Source organism: Phyllostomus hastatus, unplaced genomic scaffold (genome assembly GCF_019186645.2).
Source record: "Phyllostomus hastatus isolate PE091 unplaced genomic scaffold, TTU_PhHast_1.1 phas_contig_86, whole genome shotgun sequence".
Classification (NCBI taxonomy): Eukaryota; Metazoa; Chordata; class Mammalia; order Chiroptera; family Phyllostomidae; genus Phyllostomus; species Phyllostomus hastatus.
Window position 1 is genome coordinate 79,678,243 of NW_025333977.1, and position 19,748 is coordinate 79,697,990.

General features: G+C 39.1%; 1 protein-coding gene and 1 long non-coding RNA gene across 5 annotated transcripts in view; one reads left to right on the forward strand and one right to left on the reverse strand.

Moving 5' to 3' along the window:
- LOC123827084 overlaps window positions 1-19,748 on the reverse strand; it is a 97,462-nt gene that overhangs the window by 46,610 nt on the left and 31,104 nt on the right. The gene's annotated exons all lie outside the window — the stretch shown is intronic.
- CD96 (CD96 molecule) overlaps window positions 14,855-19,748 on the forward strand; it is an 85,814-nt gene continuing 80,920 nt past the window's right edge. For 3 of the 4 annotated variants that reach the window (XM_045851384.1, XM_045851385.1, XM_045851387.1), the window contains exons 1-2: window positions 14,855-14,998; window positions 16,937-17,284. In XM_045851384.1, coding sequence (XP_045707340.1) covers window positions 14,938-14,998; window positions 16,937-17,284 — 409 coding nt within the window. In that variant the 5' untranslated portion in view covers window positions 14,855-14,937. The remainder of the gene's footprint in view (window positions 14,999-16,936; window positions 17,285-19,748) is intronic. The other variant, XM_045851388.1, reaches the window with a different exon arrangement.

Genomic DNA, 19,748 nt, shown 5'->3' on the forward strand with positions numbered 1-19,748 from the left:
TGGCCACCTCTGAGTTCACATTGACTCACCATTCTCTGAACCCTTATGCCTAATGTTTTGAACCATATGAATTCATGGAGACTGAGTTTTTTAGATGCCTTCTCCTTTCTATCAAGGTGTTACAAACTTCTGCTGAAGAAGTTTGTAAGACTTCCGCAGAGTTAGCTTAAAAGACTGTTGTTGAAAGATCTGCACTAATTTCAATTCACAAATGAATTTGATGGAAATGTAGACATTCATCTGACCTAGATTAAGTAGCATAGAACCAACACCATGCCAGGAAGTCACTGGGGCAGGTGCATTGGCTAACTTGCCTGTGACTTCCACAGAACCCAGTTTTGTGGGTGGGGGGGGTTTGAATTTTTTTTAAAGATTTTATTTATTTATTTTTAGGGAGGGAAGGGGGGGAGAGAGAGAGAAAGAGAGAGAGAGAGAAACATCAATATGCGGTTGCTGGGGGTTATGGCCTGCAACCCAGGAATGTACCCTGACTGGGAATCAACCATGGGACACTTTGGTTCCCAGCCCATGCTCAATCCACTGAGCTACGCCAGCCAGGGCAAAACCCAGTTTTAATAAAACTTAAATTTAATTTGTACAAAATTGCTATGGAGATAAAATGATAGAGAACCTGAGATCCTAGCCTCTTCAAATTTAGTAGCTTTTAAGTAGCTTTATTAATTACATTTTATTTGTTTAATATTTTCATATTGTTTATACTATCACAGTGTCCTTACTTTTTCTCTCTTTGCCTACCTCCACTCAGTCAATTCACATATCATTGTTGTACCCATGGGCCGTGAATGTATGTTCTTTCGTTAATCCCTTCACCACCTTTCATCCTGTCTCCCCTACCACTCCAGCAGCTGTCAGTCTGTTCCCTGTATCTATGCTTCTGTTTCTATTTTGTTTGTTAGTTTATTGTATGCATTAGATTCCCCATATAAGTGAGATCATGTGGTATTTTTCTTTCTCTGACTGGCTTATTTTACTTAGCATAATATTCTCTAGGTCCATGCCTTTCATAGTGTCTCTGTGCCCCAACCAGTACCTCTGTACACTGGGTGGCTGTTTATTTCAGATTTTTATGTAAGTCCTAGCAAGATCTTCCTATGAAACCAGTTACTATAGCAAGCTATGATTAATTTACCATAGCACTGATTTTTAAGGATCAGAGAAAAAGCCTCCTTAGTTGTGGGGGGCGCATTAAGGGATTATAGGGCACATCTGCCAGAATTAACATATTCATTCAAATAATTTATTGTAATTTTCTGTTTTATATGACCTATTATTTTCTGTATATTTCATGGATATCTTATACTTTATAACTTAATGGCAGGCCAAGCCAGCTACATAATGTTGAGATCTCTAAGAGTCATTTCTGATGATCATTAAACTCATCTTGAATCAGTGAACTAGAGGCCATTTTCATTTATATAACATTTAGCAGTTTACTATTTCACTAATGAGAAAATGCAAGTCTAGAAAAACTAAATGGCTTATCTGTCCATCCATCATCACTGAGTTGGGGAAAAGCTTTGTCTGGCAAGTCTTCCTTCTCTTATTTCCCCTCCTTTGTGTCTTACTTGTTCAACTTTATTGTGGCTTCATTAGCTATCCTGCTAGCCAGACCCGGACCAGGTGCCTTCACACATGCAGTATCACTGAATTCTCATAACTACCTTGGAAGATAGATATCATTACTATTCTCATTCTATATGTAAGAAAACTGAGGCTCAAAGAAGTTGTTACTTGACCAAGTTTGTTAAACTAAATCTGGTGAATCCCAGATTTTAAACTGAAGCTTGTTTTAATTCAAACCCTAAGTTCCTGACCATACTGGATACATAACATTACTGAAATAGATGAGATTATAATGTTCTCTCTCAGTTGTCTCATTTCCCCAATGTCTCTCTTAAAGTTAAATGTGATTTTCTAAATTGTTCATCCTCTGAGATCAAATTCTTGTCTGAAAAGTCACTCTTTTTGACCCCTTTTTGCAGCATACATCACTGTCTGTGTTAGGGATTCAGAACATAGCTGGGAACTTCAGTAAATGATGGATAACACGAACCAGGGTACAGATCATGTTTCTCCAGCTCTTTTGAATCTGCCATTGACACAAGCAGAGAAAAACAAGTTCAAATTGTTTTCAAAGAGAAAAGAATTAGACAATAAGTACAAATTAACATTTGAAAAAAGATTATTGTTATCATTAGAAAATCAATAAAAAGGAGTACTGTGTGTTTTGTGTTACTAATAGGTAATTTTCCAGTAGGTTCACTTTGGGGCCGGGCACTTTCTATGTCATCAGTCTTCACACCCATCTGTTTGACAGATGAGAGGACAGGGCAGCTCAGAGAGGTTAAGCATCTTGTTTCTGTCACAATGCTAGGAAATGGCAGAGCCAAGAATTGAAACAGACCTAACCAAAGAGCTCGTGTTCTACACTTATTGCTCAAAATTAACACAGATGTTTTCTTTATATCCGTGTACAGGTTTAGGTGTGGTTTTCTTACAAGGCCTTAGATTTTAACATGACAAACCAATCCCAGTGGAAAGGTTTCCACTAGGAAAGTAGAGAAGTTGTTTCTGGAGGTGTAGCTGGATGCTACTTGCTACTTAGTCTCTCCCAAAGTGGTTAGTGTTAAGAAACCACATCTTTTGGTTGTTGGTGGTGTGAACCCCTGGGAGGAAGACTCTACCCTGAAGGTCTCCACAGTCCCAGCAGAGGACCCAACACTGTGGGACCCTTTTTTCCTCCTGAGATTATTACAGAACCTGATCACTTTTTAACTTTTAGCTCATTTTTCTTTTTTCTATTTCTATACTTAGAAGTTTTTAATTATTCTTCATCCTCAACATCCAGGACCTTTTACTTTCATTTTCTGTTTAAAAACATATTCTCAAATCTTTTTAAAAATGATAACATTTGGGTTTAATTTCTCTTACTAGTACTCAATACCTGCTCATAATCTACTTTGCTTCTGTCTAATTTTTGAAAAACATTGTTTCTATTTTTTTTAATTATTTCATCCTTCCCAAGTTTGTGTGTTAAACTTCTTATCCCATGTTTCTAACCCAAGGGATGATAAGCAGGGAGCTCACATAGTGAAGGGAAGAGAACTTTTACTCAAGGTCCCTTTTGATGATCCAAATGACTCCCCCAGCTCACTGGGGAAATGGTTCTCTGCTGACTCTCTCAGCTACTTAGATTGCCTATGTTTTAGCTCATGTTAGGGTGTGTCCTAGGTCAGGATCCTTGGGAAATAGACACTGTGGTGGGATTTTTCTGCCTGTGATTTACTGGGGACTGCTCTTGGGAACCACACCTACAAGGGAGTGAGGGAAACAAGATGGGGCAGAAGAAGTTTGTTTATTATAAAGTTGAAACAAAGGCCTCATCCCACTCCACAGGGGAGCTCTGGATCTGGAGTTGTTACTGGAACACGGTTCTTCTCACTGATGCAGTAAAGAATTACAGATCAGCAAGATGAAAGTGAATGAGTAAGAAGTAAGAGTTTTATTATATGTCCTCAAGGGAGGGAATGAGAGTGGTGAGAAAGGTGCGAGTCTCCTGAATCTGCTGCCTTAAGTACAGGTAGGATTGTATTAGCATATGGAATGGGTTCCATACTGATTGACAAATACTTTGGTCCTATAGCTTTAGTCTCTTCTGCACATACCCTTACCCATAACTCTCCTTGACTGCAGACTGGGAGGGGTGTAAAACTGTAATGGAAATTTTACTAACAAGGTTGGTTAACTGAAACTATTTCAACTATTTGCATTGGGTCAACAAGGGTAGTCACCCCCTCCCTCCTTCCCTCCACTAACTGCTGCCTAACAGGATGACCCTTCAGAATTGTCCAGAATTGAGACAAGGGGCCAGGTTTTTGTACCCCCCACTCATTATCTTCTCATTACATGTGGCCTTTTCCAGAGAGGAAGCAAAAATATGGGGAGGCAGCTGTTTTCAGATGAAGGAAATTCCTGGATAATGACTCTGCCATGAGCCATTAGCAGGCAACACTCCCAGCAACAAGGGAAATGAATGCTTTAGTCCTTAACAGGGATGTTGGTCAGCATACCACAGTATCTGCTACAAGACTCCAATTTCCTGAGTGCTGATAGTATGCTTAATTCTCTGAGATGATTTTGCTTTATGATGTCTTTAGTATCTTGAATGGTGGCCCCCTCAAAATAGATGTGTGATTCCTAACTCTCAGTACTTGTAAACCTAAATGTGACCTAAATTGATAAAAGGATCTTTGGCAATGTAATTAAGTTACACATCTCAAGATGAGATTATCCTGGATTAAGTGGGTAGGTCCTAAATTCAATAACTAATGTCCTTATAAATAGAATAGACAACACAGGGAGAGGAGGAGAAGGCCTTGTGAAGACTGAACCAAAGACTGTAGTGATGCTGTCAGACCCCAGAAGCTAAAGAGATAATGAACAGATTGTCCCCTCTAGCCTCTGAGGGGAGAGCAGCCCAGCCAACACCTTGATTTTGAACTTCTTGCCTCCAGAATTGTGAGAGAATAAATTTCTCTTGTTTTATGCCACCAAGTTTGTGGTAATTTGTTACAGCAGCCGTAGAAAGTAATGTAATATGTTATACCATGTAATCCCTACATAAGACATTTTTCAAACCCACAGCTTCCAATATTTCTGGCCAACAGATTGAGTGCAAACCATGACAACAAATATCAGGACCCGGGGCCACAAGGATACTTACTCACCATTAACCGTCACGTGGTATGGTAGAACATCTGGATAGACAGTCGGAAAAGCATCTTTGTGCATCGTTTGTGGTTAGGTCTGCTTCCTCCTTTGAAACCAGTCAATTTTTTAAGCATTCATGTCTCTTTTTAACAGGTCATGGAATTACTTTCCTGGTCTCTGATAATTTGTACCCCATATCAGGTTTCTTCCCCACATTATAAAGGTAAAGAATTAGTTGGAAAAATCCAAGAGTTTTCCCAAATAAGGATTTCAAGTTGATGCCTGTGTGCACCTGTCAGGGAAACCTCTGTCCTACCTATAATGTGGAGACAAAATGAAAAGAGGAGGTTTATTAAGTGGTTAACACTTGTTCTCCCCAGGGAATGCTCTGGATCTATAAGGAAGCGAGAGACATGAAGGAAGTTGGGGGTGCTGATCCTTTGCCTGTCTTTAAAAGCAGGAACTAAATGCTATTTTACAATGGTTAGCATCTCAAAAAATGTCTTAGTTGCTCCACACGCAAAACAAAATGAAACAACTCTTACGATTTCATTTTCTTCCATGAAATCTCTTACGAGAGGCTGTTATAGGCATTGCCAGTAGGGGGAGCTCTTTCCCCTAAGACATTCCTATTGCACAGGAAATAACATTTTTTAAGCCTTTCTCGAAGGAAAAAAAGGATGCTCATCTATCACCCTGCTGCACATTCTTTGGTGATTTCTGAGGTGCCTCCTCACTAGTAGGCTAGGCACTCAAGGGTGAGCCCTGCCCTGGTACAGGTTGACCTGCAAAGAAATCCTGCAGCCTTTCCTGTTGCAATTACTGAAGACCACATAGTTGGTATGCTGTATGTACAGTACTTTTTTGTCCCTCTAAATCATTTGGACACTAGTCTGCGTGGACTTTATAAATGAGATCCTTTGACCTCTGGCTTCAACAAATTAGTGCAAGTAAATATCTGACCTCACCCTCCTTCCCTCTAAGAAAAACAGTAAGGTCAGGATATTTACATCCTCAGCTTCCCGTGTGACCATGTACCAGTTAGTCTGCACTTCTGTACTGAGGTCACATTCCTTTCGGGAAGCCCCTACCCACAACTACTCTCTCCTATTTCTCCCCAGTTCTGGAGAAGAAAATGGCTTCCTAGTGTTGGTAGTCCCGAGAATTATGTCAACCCTTGTTTCCCCTACACCCAACCACAACTTTATAAATAAACTCTATATTAAACTCTGCCCTGTTATCTCTTTTCAATGTGCCTTCTGTTTTCTGCTGAGATAAAATTGGCTGACAAAATCTGGAACAATGCAGCTCTCAGGGAACAATAACTTCAATGAACACTAAGCCATAGAGACAGCCAAAGTTGCATTGTGGTTTTCTGATATTTTAAAATATTATGTGCCTATATGTAAGAGACCTAGATTTTATCATATTCATTTCCCCATAGTTATAGCATTATATCCTTTAAGTCTTTGGTTATCTGAGGAAAATCAAATCTTGTCTGATAGACATTGGTAGAGGTAGATTTGTCACCCTTATTTCTATCTTAAGTACTGCTATTGAATTTCAAGTGTCATGTGACAAGATTTCTTTCTTTTCTACAGTTGATTTGAGCACTTGAAGTCAGCCATGAAATGTCTTAAATTTTATGTTCACTTGGCCATGTATATATTTACCTGTATGTACCCTGAGACAAGTACAGACTTTTCTCAAGGTACATACTTTCTGCTCTTTTATTAGCTACTAATTTTAGTCTCATATCCTTTGTAGGTGACCTAAAGGTCATAATTGGTGGTGGATCCAACAGGGGCCCTTGAAATTCTCATAGAGGTCATCACTTTTCTTGATAATGCTGAAAAGACATCAGCAGAGAGGAGAGGTTCTTTTTCTTTGTCTCCGAGATCCATCCTGTTGCCTGAAATGTAGATGGAGCCCAATATTTGTTGAGACAGTCAGCAGAATGAAGAATGTGTCTTATTTTAGGACTATTTAATTATTTTATTTTAATTTTATGAACGTTGTGAAGTGTGTATGCTGCATTGTTCCCCTTCATAGGAAATGGCATTACTTAGTCAAGAGAGTATCACCCACCAAAAACATTTATATAGGATCTGTTATGTTCCCAATAACAATCTTGGGGCTGGGGATAGAGCAGTAAGTAAGGAGGCAGCCTTAGCTTGAACTCTGCCCAAAAGCACAGCCCAAGAGAAGGTCCTGCTTACAATTAGTTTGAGATATTATTCCCTGGAACAGGAATGGGAAACTGAAAATATAAAGCAGGGGAACAGGGAAAGCCAATTCCAAGGTGCATTATTAAGCAGTTTCCACTATGGACAAATATGTCTGGGTACCCCTGGGCACCCTCCAAGGAGTGATGTAAAATGTACCTTAGATTCATTTACCTGAACACCAGAAGAGGAGGGATTTATGCACCAACTCTTGTTCCTATTGGTCATGTGTTTCCCTGTAGGGTGTTGACTTCCTTGCACTTCCAGGGTTGTGCATGTGTCAGAATGGATAAGGCACTATGTCTCTGCCCCAAAGATGCCACCTCAGAAAGTGAGAAGTGTTTGGGGCAGCTGAGGAAAGGTACTTTCAAGTTGTGCATGTGAACAGCTGGTTGCCTCTTCAACAGCTGGAGTAAAAAGTCAGTTTCGTAAGGCAGAAGCAATGACTAATACACAAAATTCCTATTTTCACAGAGTTTATATTCTAATAAAGTGAAAATACACCACAAGAAAATAAACTACCTAAAGTCTCATAGCAACAAGCAGCGTGAACAAAATACAACTACAGCTCTGGATGTGACAGAGATCCATGGGGTAGGGCAAGTCAAGAAAGTCCTTGCAGAGGAGGAGGCATTTGAATGCCCTCAGAATGAGAGAATTCAGTCACATAACAAGTCTGTGAAGGAGTATCTGAAGCAAAGAAATTGTCAAATGCAAAGAACCTGGGGTTTAATGAACATGGAGTGCCTAAGGGGATTGAAAGGAAAGAGCAGCAGGACTGTGGTGAATGAGGGAGTGTGGGATTGAGGGGGGAGGAGAGGGAGCAGGGTCACACAGAGTCTGGCAAGTTGTGGTGAAATGTTGGGTTCCTCTCAAGTGTGTGTATGATTTACAGATGTCCAAAAAGAGAAACCTGGACATTTGCAGAGCTGACATTTGAGGTTCACACCTCTCACGAGTAACTGTCAGGGTCTCTGATGACGTGTTGTTCAATTTTCTGTCACGGATGCACACATTTGAGTTATGAGTGCTCTGAACCTATTGTATGGGGGTGACTCACTTTGCTGGGAAGTGGGCCTGGCAACTTATCACCCACATTTCAGCCTGGTTCCTTTATTTCTGCTCGTTTACATAGCAACATCTGTGACATGATTAACCCATATGGGGAAAGAAGTGACCCAGGGTAAAGCCGAATCCTTGAGTTGGTGTTTGTGGCATAAATAACTCTGTAGCTTCAAGTTTATCATTTCTCTTCACTGGGCACCGGATCCCTCATTTATAAAATAAGCGGGTTGATTCTTCTGAAGTTCTGTAGTTCCATAACTATAGTTAGAGTAAGAAACTGATACACATATTCCTAATTCTGAGGAGAGTCTAATATTCTCAAATGCAAAAGGCATGATTTTGTTGTAGGATAGAAAAACTTTGAGGGTCATCTGCTTGCTTAAGAGGACTCTCCGCACACAGTGGGTTTTTTTTTGTTTTGTTTTGTTTTGTTTTGTTTTGTTTTGCTTATTTGTTTGCATCATCATCTGGTTCTCCTAGAAATGTGGCCTTCCCAGCTAGGTGTGGGGAAATGAGAGCAGCTTCCCCATTCACCCAGGCGTTGTGTGTGCTGAGGATGGAAGAGAGGCTATAAAGAGAAAGAGAATTGTTTGGGGACGTAAATAGGAGACCTATACTGTCTTTTCTGAGCAAAACCAATGGGGAAAATCCATAGTAAATGTCTAAAGAACTGTGAAAATTAAATAAATTGATGCTGAGCTATATAACACCAGTATGCGGTTAACACAACACCTTCAATAAAACATGGTGTGCCTTGTTTTACCCAGAGAGTTGGTCAGAGCTCCTCCAGGAAATCATATTGAACAGCAAGCAAGTGAACAAAACACACAAACAGAAGCTTCTTGAATATATATAAAACATATATAAATTACTAGTGTTTCCCCCATAATGTATAGGTACAAGTTAATAAAATAAATTTCATGGGAATTGTATATTTTATAATTGGATCTCATTGGTCCAGATATTAGAGGCAGTTCGTATTTTCATTTGAAGAGTGGCTGGTTTTAGCAGCTGATCATGTTAAGCTAAGTAACTTAATAGTGTAATATAAGACTCAATGTAACAAGTAGCATAGAATTCTTTTTTTAATTATTGTATGATTTCATTTATGTAAAACATCTAAAACAGGTAAATCCATAGACACAAAATACAGGTTGATGGTTGCCAGGGGCTGGCAGGAATGAGGATGAACAGGGACTGGGGCTTTTTGGGGGGTGATGAAAATGTTTTGGAAGTAGATGTAGGTGGTGGTTGCACAATATCATGAATGCAAGTTCTTTAACCTTAGGCAAAACACTCTTTCAGAGCTCACTTTCTTCATCTGTGAAAATAAGTGCTGTTTCTTTACTAGCTGACTGGTACAGTTCCTTCTAGCTCTACAGACAGAAAATAGATATCCTTCGTTTGAGAGTGTGTTCATGCCTCTGTTTTTAACTCTCCCACAACAGAGGCAAATCTTTCAATAGTTAGACTTCTTTTTGGGATGAGAGAAGGATGGTTTTATTCTCAACTATCCCCTATATTCTTATGGTCGCCTGTGGGGTCTGAGGTTCAGAACAGTGTTCCAGGTCTCTGTAAGAATCTCCATCACCAAACAAAATAAAACAATGCCATTACAAGGTTTGCATTGAGCCAGGAATGGAAACAACAATCTCAAAAAGATATTCAGTAACAAGGACTTTCTCTCTTATTCATTTCCCTTCCCCATCACAATTCTTCCTCCCCCAAGAATTCAGTTTAGTTCTCAGTTACCAAGGAAATGCTATTAATCACAATATATTTCCTGATACCATTACTTAATGGACGTTGTATTGAGCTACACCATCACCAAAAGTAACAAACCAAAGTGTGGGCTCTGTCTCTGTCTCTTCTTTCCTCTGCCCCTCATTCCTTCCTTCCTTCTTTCCCTCCCTCCCTCCTTCCTTCTTGTTCTCACACTCAGAACTACATTTAAAAGGAAATAATTTTTAAAAATGAAAGATAGAGGCTTTACTAGCAAAAGGTCAGCTCCAATCCTTGGTTGATTTTACTTTGCCTATTGTTTTCACCAAGTACAGAAACATAATATTTCTATGTGAATTCTACAGTTGTAAAAATCCAATATAATTAAGAATATTTTTGTGGCTGTCTACAAAAGGATCTCAGTATATGACTTAGCTTCATACTATCTTTCTAAAACCAGTTGCAGTACTTCTCAGTATTTCATTGAATGTGAGGAGACATTTTAAATAAATTTCCAAGTTTTGAAACCAGATAGATTGTAGAATTTAAAATATTTCTCCTAATTTTCACTATGTCAAATCTAGAAATATTAGTGATTTCTAAAATGTATTTCTGCAAAACTCAATGTTGTTATTAATGACAACATTAGCTTCCCAGCATTTTGGCAAAAATCAAGTTCTCTCTCTCCCCCCTTACTTCAATTTACCACTAACAAGGTATATTCAAGGATTACTAAATATAATTATTCCATTAAACCTTATAATTGTATTTCTCAATGCAAAACATTAGGTGGAAGTTTTATATTTATTTTACTTAAAATTATTTTCTGTGTATCCATACAATATATTTTATACAACCATTTAAAAAGGAAGAAGTTTATCTTTGTTGTATAATGTGTGTGAATGTCTACCATCTTTGTGAAGTGAAAAAAAGTGCACATTGGAAAAAACAGTAAATACCAATTTTCTTCATGTATATGTATTTATGTAAAACTGCAGAAAGATATAAGATAAATATAAGTACTGGTTGTCTTTGGATGTTTATGATTCCAGCTGATTTTTATTTTCTTTGTTAATCTTTTAAAATGGCTTCTGGCAATGTGCAGATATTGATGTTGTCATTGGAAAAATGTATTAAATCACAACCAGTCTTTAATAGATAGACTCGAGCATGATGAAAATGATGGTGATAAAACAGATTGCTGTTCTGAAAGTCTCACAAAATTCTTTGTCTTTCATTAGATGGTAATTCCTAAAACTCATAAAATTTGAGTGAAAACCAAAAGGAGGAGTTTGGTTCTCCTGAAGGCAGGGCCTCTATGCTATACCCTCACTGGCGATTCCTCACTTCCCATCCAAAGTCCACTGACAATTGCTCCTCAGGTGGGGTGTCTCTTCCAGCAGAAATCCAGCTCTACTACAGTTTTTCTTTTTTTCCTAATTCTGATGCATAGAAACTTCACAAAAGACTTTGATTCCATGTCCAATCAGACAACAAGCCCCGCCTCCCCTTTCTTGTAATGTCCACCCCCCCATCACTCTCTTCACTGTAATCACTGCCAATAGTCAGACTCTCATCCTCTCGGGCCCAAATAAATATAAAACTCTCAACAGATGCTCTGCCTCCCTTTTCTCCCTTCTTTTATTCAGTCTACACACGTCAATTCAATTCATTCTTCTTTCTCAAATGTTACATTTAAATATATTTCTTTTTGTTGAAAATTCTATAATTATGTCTAATATAAGAAAAAGGTCTATCAGCTAAAATTCAAAGTCCTCCATATTCTAAGCTCACTGGTTGGACAATTTTTTTCAGCCCCAACCCCCCAGGGAAGTCTCTGTTCAATGATAGTAGACAAATCACTGAATTAACCTTTCATTTCAGTACTACCAAGTGCTGGTTCTGACTGTTTTCTCTGCCTTGGGTGACATACTCATGGATCCCACCAGACTCACTTTCATAAAATAAAGGCAGATTTAGGCTCCACCCTTCAGATGTTCCTGTCCCACTTGGTCCCTGGAGATCGGCCCTTTCCCAAGGTCTGTCCTGCCTACCCTTTCGTTTCTGTGCATTATGATACTCAGCTATGTTGGTGCATGAGAATGCTTTCTCTCCAGCAAACTGGTAAGTGCCAAAAGGACAAGAGGTGTGTTTTATCATTTATATTTTTAAATTACCTAGACCTGTGGTTCTTCATAATCTCTTAAGAGTTGACACTCAGTAAATATTTTTGATTTGCAAAAATATTAAACATTATGGTTTCTAAACAGTTTTGGAAGAGAAACTTAACACTACACATTGCTTTATAAATAAAGAACAGAGGAAAAGACAATTTAGTAACATCTGAGATAACTTCAATGAAAACCACTAAAGTAAGTTTACCATTTTGCTCAACTTCCTATTTCTGAAAATGCCTTTTTCTCATTGAGGCTAAGTGTTTCAATGGAGCATATAAAAAGTTTGTCCAAAACACACAATTATGGCTTGCCAGTAGCAGAAATAATGTGTGTCCCTGCTTCTCTTTGTAAATAATTGAATTTGCCTCTGAAGTTCAAGAAGTTCAAGATTTCTTTGTGTATGTGAAACTGACTGCTTCTGTTTTCTCTTTACATACAGCAGGCTATACTCTAAGACAGAAGAAATGGTGTGCAATTGGGATTTGGTGAGCAGGGAGGATAATAGAAGAGATTGACATGACTTCCATATAAGAGTTATTTTTAAGCTTAGAGAATGCCTATCCCCATGCTGAAAGGGCCTTTAGAAAATACTATTGGGATTGAAAGGCAGTGGAAGCAAAAATTTCCATCAGCAAGAGAGCTGTGCTGGTTGGTCTGCAGGGTGTTGCTGCCACCTGCTGCACGCAAATAGCTATGGAGGGGCTGTCACCTGGGTCTCGCAGCTGCAAGACACAGGTGCATTCAATTAAGATTCTGTAGGCATCTGAATTTTTTCCTCTCTTAGAGCCTAGGTGGGTCCCAAAGCAAAACTAGTCAAACCTGATAGTTCCAGGCTGCAGAGGTTTCTAGATATACGAACCATGAGCCAGGCCCTGAAAATAACCAAAGAAGACCAGATTGCCCAGCTGCCATCGAACAAGTGCTTTGGGTAGTTCAACCCAATGACAGGTAAGGATTCCATTAAAAGTGAGTCTGTAACTCTGGCAGGGGGAGGAGGGTGTGGAAATGGCGATTTTCTTTTTTTCTGAATTTTTGGTGTTTTATCTTTTTAAAATTTTTTGAACAGTTGCTTTAAAGCAATAAAAAAATAGGAAATGTGTTAGTATATCAAGAGAAGGAGGGTGTTGTTTTTAGAGAATTCAATAAATTCAGATTTTTATTGTTTTCCACCTAGGTAAATTCCTCTTAATATGACAAGTGGAGTGAGCTAACTAAGTTTCTGCCCAAGGCTTGTAATATCTTCCAATGTAACAGGGATGCCAAACTACAGATCAGGATCTTCTTACTGTATCCCTTGGACTGTTTCTGGCTCCACAGTCCACCATTGTAATTTACTGGAATTTCTAGGGGAATGAAGAAGGGAGATAAAGGCATCAAGAGCCGTGACTTTTCCCCCTCCTTTCAATCAAAGACTGACCTCCAGGACCCTCTCTGAAACATCCTCGTCATCACCGGTGACCTGAGCCTTGGTGGGGAGGTTGTGGGGAGGGGAGCCAGAGTAAATGTTCGGAGGGCCCTAAATTAGGGAATAGGTGACTCCATCTTCTGGCCTTTGCAGGAAACATCATTAGCTGAGTAGTAATGAGTAAATATGACTGTTGTCATGGCAAGTATTTGCAGTGATAGTGTACAGGGCAGTCTGGACATCCAGGAAGACATAAGCCCTGTTTCACTAATCTCTCTTCTCTCAGCTAAATTCTAATCTCCTCAGTGATAAGGATGATGCCTCGTGCCTTAGGGTCATGTGTGTTCCTTCCTACCACCAAGTCCTTGCGCTGGACAGGTCAGTATATACTTAATGACGTGATATGATGTCATGATACATGATGACATGAAATATGATGACTATCTGGTAGAAATTATCTCTAATAAAAAATTATGACCTCGGGAACAAAGCTCACCCTGCTTCTTTGTCTTCAGGCTTGCTGAGCACTGCCACAGGTAGCAGTGCAACCGTGAGACTGAGGTCACAGAATGTCTCACCAATTGCACATATATTTACTTATGCTTATTCTTTGTTCATTAAAATTGCACTGAGTCTTGAGGCTAATACTTGTTTTCTTGATGTTGGAAAGTGAAGATGAACTTTTTCATCCTAAGCTGGAAAACCATACAGTCGCATCTGTCAGGGGTACAGTCATCATGTCCCAGGAGTCACTTTCTCTAGTCCCCAGTCTCAGTCCTCTGCAAACGGAAGTGACTGGGCAGGTGTAACAGGCTTGGGGGCTGGTGGAGAAAACAGATTCTCTGTCTTTGGATTCTGATTGATTCAGCCTTTCTCTATATGGTTTTGGGCTGAGGCACAAGCTTTTCTGTCATCAGCACAATAGGCCTCCTGACCACAGAGTGAGAGACTTTCCTGCCTAATTTCTGGTCAATGCCAGACACTGGGTAGAAAAGGAGCCTTCACCTCTCCACCCTCCAGAAAATGAGGGTCTCCCTGCAAAAGAGGAGACAATGAAATTTGGTTTGATAGCTGATGCTCCCCTCAGTTATATTTCAGATTTTATTAAAGTTAAATGTGTAAATTTTTTGTTCTCTCACTCAAGAGTAATTCTGTAAAGAAATATATTTTTAAATTAAACAGAAAAATTATTATCAAAGACACATAGCTCAAAATTGTTAAATGACCTTGTGCTCTTGAAAAGAAGTATGTGAAAAGCACATTATGAACTTCTCTGTGTGACTGTATTTGGATTTTAGAAGCAGCTTGACTGACACAGAGATCCTGATGGGAAAACTCTTTGGATGCTGAAAAGTCTTTTAACAAACGTGAAACACAAGGTTTCAGAGAACAATTTCAACATTGTTCCGTTGAAGGTTATACTGAGCTCTGAACCACATTACTTTCCTGTCTACGTTTCATTTCCTGGGGTCTTGCCAAGTGATAAACAGACCTGGGCGTGTGGTAGATTTGGGGTTTTTCAGCACAAATAGGGTGGCTGGAGTTTGCTTAAAGGCATCAATTAACTTCTGTGATCACGATGAAAATGCTGGTGTAAGGCCTTCAGGAGACGATGGAGAAAAGATGGACATACTGTGCTGTCTATTCCATCATCCAGATACACTTTGTCAGGGGTAAGGCTTCCAGTTGTCCTTTCTTGTCAAATCAGCCACTTTAGGGGGTGGATGAGGCCTCTGTTCATGTAAAATGCCTGTGACTGATACTGAAATCCAGCATCAAAGGCAGGTGGTTACTAAGGCTTTCAGTTATGTATTTAAGTGGCAGCTATGGGAGAGCTGTTAGAGTCTAGAAGTGATTACTAACGAATGCTAAAACCAAGAAAGGAATGGGTGGTTTGTGCCACTGCTCAGGGACATTTTTACCCATTTCCTTCCTGAGAGGATCTCTGGAGTAACTGGGAAATTTTGTGTCTTAGAAATGAAATGGTCTCCAAATGATAGTCAGAACAACTCTGGAGTACTAAATACAAATAAATAAATCAATCACAAAGCCACCTATGCTCAGAGATCCTTGCTCAACTTTTTCTCTCTTTCAGCTATCCTTTTTTTCTTTGGTGTGTAATGAACGTTTCTCCTCCAAATGCTGTCTTTGGGAGTAGAACATATGTTGAATTTTAATGAGGCACATGTAGGTATAGACCTGGGAGGCATGCTGGAGTCCTTACGATGGTGGGAACCAGTGTCTAAAGGGCCTATTTAAAAATAGTGGGAAGAATGATTAGTTCTGTGTCCCACAGCATGAGGGTATTATAGTGGTCCTCGGTGTCTTAAGAATTAACAGTGCTTTTAAATAGAGCTACTAAGATTTTAAGGAGAATTTCTAAATCAAAGGAGACTTTGGAATATAATGCTGTGGATAGGATCAGAAACATATTGTGCAGCAAAGGGGAGCTCACAGGGAGCTACATTAAACTGTACTAACCTCTGCCTACCCATACTTCTGCATTCATAAAAGTGTAATAATTCCCATTTGCCAAGTACCTTTAAGAGGCTTGTTTCTTCTCAGTTGCTTGTCATCTTTTTATCTTTCCCTTTGTTAGTTTCTGTGGTACTTGTCACAATAATATATCATTTCTGTAAAAGTATTCCATGTTAATTCTAAAACTGAGGTCTGTACTATTGAGGGTATGTCAAAGACTCAATACTTAACATTTTTTAAATGCCTGTACTATTTGGTTGGAGCACTGATGGGAGTGAATCTTCTGTTATGTCTAGTATTTCAAGGCATTGATTATAGATGATGCTAACCAATGATTTATCTTTAGCTGAGGTATTTTGTCCTCTCCTCTCTTATGAACACTAACTACATGGGAATCAAGGCCCTCTCAAGTTCATGTATATTGAACATCAAGTTTCCTACCCATCTCAACAAATTTGGGAGATGTTTGGAGGTTAAGAGTTTATAGACAGAGTGCAGATTCTAGGCAGTCATATTCACGTTCTTTCACTGAGATGTGACTCTGAAAAAACCATTTAATCTGTGCCTCAGTTTCCTCCTTGAAAAAGAGTGTTAACAACTTCACTATTTGGTATCAGACAAGGATTAAATGAGACAGTATATGTAAAAGCCTCTTGAAAACATGTATTTTAAAAAATTTCTATACATAATAGTTTGTAGTTTTTTTGAAGTTTTAAAAAATACCACTTGAGTGTTAACACACAAGTGTGGATCCATAACCCCCAAAAAAGCCAATTGTATTAAATGTACAAATAGTTGCCATAGTAAGTTTGATGGTGAGTTTCAGTTTTAAAGTCTTAATATTTTTCACTGGTAGTCAGAGATCTTAAGTTATTTTTTTAAATAGATCAACTGACAAAGAAGTAAATATACAAAAGTCAGTCCATTCCTCTAGTGTCCTTGAGTAAATGCCTCCTCAGATGTATCAAAACTCATGCATCTCTCTCTCAGGGTCACACATAAGCTCTCTCCAACCCCTAAGGCAGCCAGGGAGAAAAGTCCTCTGCTGCTCACTCACTTCATCCAAGTTATCAAAGTTTATAATTAAGAGTCACTCCATGTGAATCATGCAAACTAATGTCCTTCCTTTTCAGGAGTATGGGAAGGAAAATTCAATGTAGGAGAAGACATTTATGCTTCACCTAGCTCTGATGTCAACCTGACCTGCCAAACACAGAAGAGAAACTTCTTGATACAAACACAATGGTCCAAGGAGGTGGACCTCATTGCTCTTTATCATCCCCAACATGGCTTCCATTGTGCCAATGGGATTTCCTGCAAGTCACTGGTGACTTTCGAAGAAATTCCTGGGGATGTGATAAAATGGACTCTGCACTTAAGGAACATGTCCTCCTCACTCAGTGGGAAATATGAGTGCAGCTTTATTCTGTACCCAGAAGGCATTCAGACTAAAATCTACAACCTTCTCATTCAGAAAAATGGTAAGCATAACAAATACGTGCCATATGCCAACCATGTGCTAGGCATGATACTAAGTACACAAGGCAGAACAAAAAGAGGTATTGCTTGTAAGGGATACAGAAACCGATCACATAATTCCACCAATAAATGTAAAATTGCAATAGTGATAAGTGATAAGAAGTGCAATGGTCTTGTGAGAGAGCATATAGTAGAGGTCAGAGAACTTCTCTCTGAGAAAGGAACATCTGAGCTGAGGTCTGAGGAAAGAGTAAACAGTAACTCCATTTCAGAGATGGGAGGTTAGTGAGGGATCCAGGGAGAGGCAAGAGCTTATATGAAAGGCTTCGTAGTGTTTGAGAAAATGGGAAAATGTCAGTGGGACTGTGGTGCAGAGATTAAGGGATGAAGTGTGAGATATGGTAAGGGCCAGATCATGCAAGACCTTCTTAGCTGTGTCTGAGGTTTTTATTTTTATCTAAGTGCCATTGCAAGACATGGAAATATTTTCAACAAAATGATGGGATGACATTTATAGCTTCATTGTATTTGTGTTAAAAAAATCTACCTGGATTTAGTATAAGAATGAAGTGAAGGTGGAAAAAATGGAGGCAAATTAAAGACAGTCCCAGTAGCCCAGAGAAGATAGTGTTGTTTGGGTAGATGTGGAAGGAAAAAGATAAATTTTATGTGTTGGGCATAAAAGAGATATGACTTGGTAGTATAGGACAATGGCGGTATGAGTGAAGGAGAGAGAAAAATTGAAGTTGATATCCAGGTGTCTGGCATGCACATTGGAATGGTGGTACCATTTGCTGAGACAGGAGGCAGAGGAGACAGAGCAAGTTCATGTGAGAATTCATGAAAATGGCTTTGGAGATATTTAGTACAATGTAGGTAAGGGTGCCAAAGAAGCTACTGGACATGTAGCATTCATACAAACATGCTTTGGACACCCACATTTGGAAGCATGAATCCTAGGTTTAAGTTCTAGTTCCTTTCTGGCTAGAAACAAATTTCTCCTGAGGTCTGTCATGTCAGTTCCCTGGGCCCATCTGGAAAATGACCATAATAACTCCCAACCTACAGTACTTAGTTCTAAAATAAATGATTTCCATTTCTCCTAATAAAAAAGAATAAAAACATTAGCCCCAAAAAATGGAAAATGCACTAGAAATGGAATGTTTTTAACTCAAAGCCAAGTGGCCTGGTAATATAAGAAAAAAAAAAAAAAACAATAACACATGAAGATTCTTTTAAGGGAGTCATAATGCTGCCCAGTGCAAGTAGGTGTTGATTTATTACCTCCTCTCCATTTCTTATCAAGAGACAAGAACATGGCCCTGACCAGATGGCTCAGTTGGTTAGAATGTCATCCCATGCACCAGAAATGTTGCCGGTTCAACATTGCTCTGTATACAGCATCATTTAGCTGCACAATATTGGAGTCAGGTAGCTCAGGCTCTGTCATTTCCATATACATAATCTTTGCCAAGTTATTTCAAGTCTCTAAACTTCCGTTTCCCTATATAACAAACATAATACATAATTATAGTACCTTCTTCATAGATACCATTATTTTGATGATTAAATGAAATAATCTATGTAAAGCACTTAGCACAGTTCCTATCAAAGGAGAAGAGTGTGGTAATGGCAGTTCTCATTAAGTGTAGTTATACAGTACTGAGTGAACTATTTTTCAGTTCTTATTAAAAATGAGTCCTCTTCCCTCTCTTTTTCATATTTGCCTAATTTGGAACCCAACAGGACATTCATTATATATCAGCACACGTACACATTGACCTTGGCTTAGACACAGATTGTGTACATTCCTCCTAGATCTGTGAACTATACTGTTGCATATCTGAGGACCTGATGTTTACTTCACTGAGACTGGCAACTTGGGTTGATGTGCTCTATAGGAACTAGAACACATATTCTATATGAAGTGGGATGTCTTCATCATGAGACAGAAATGAAGCAGAGGCAGTATGTTATCCAAAAAGAAGAGTTTCTTAAAACAAAGGACAACTCAAGGACCCAGTTGTAGCTACTAAAATCTGCAAATCAATGGAGAGACAGAGGCAGGTCTGTGTGCTATGTGGTTGCAGTCTTCTGATTATCATGTTGCATCAAATGAAAAGCAATGGCCTGGGTGTGAGGGAAACAGTTTGGTATTGTGTATTTGGGTACAAGGGGCGCAGACAAGAAACGAGCAAAGCACAAAGGAGAGAAAATTCTTCACTATGGACTGACCAAAAATGTAAGCCTGCCACAGAGCTAAGAGGTAGACACTTCACTCAGAGGAGGCGGCTGCCTTTCAAAAGCCGTGTCAAGTCTGCACGTGATGATACATCTTCACCCCCTTATCCTTTTGATCTTCTCTCACTTCTCTTACCGGTGCCATTTCCCTCTTACATCCCTGTGAGGTCTTCACATTTGCAAGTTAGTTGGGTAAGCAAAGCACATACAAAGCACAAACATTTA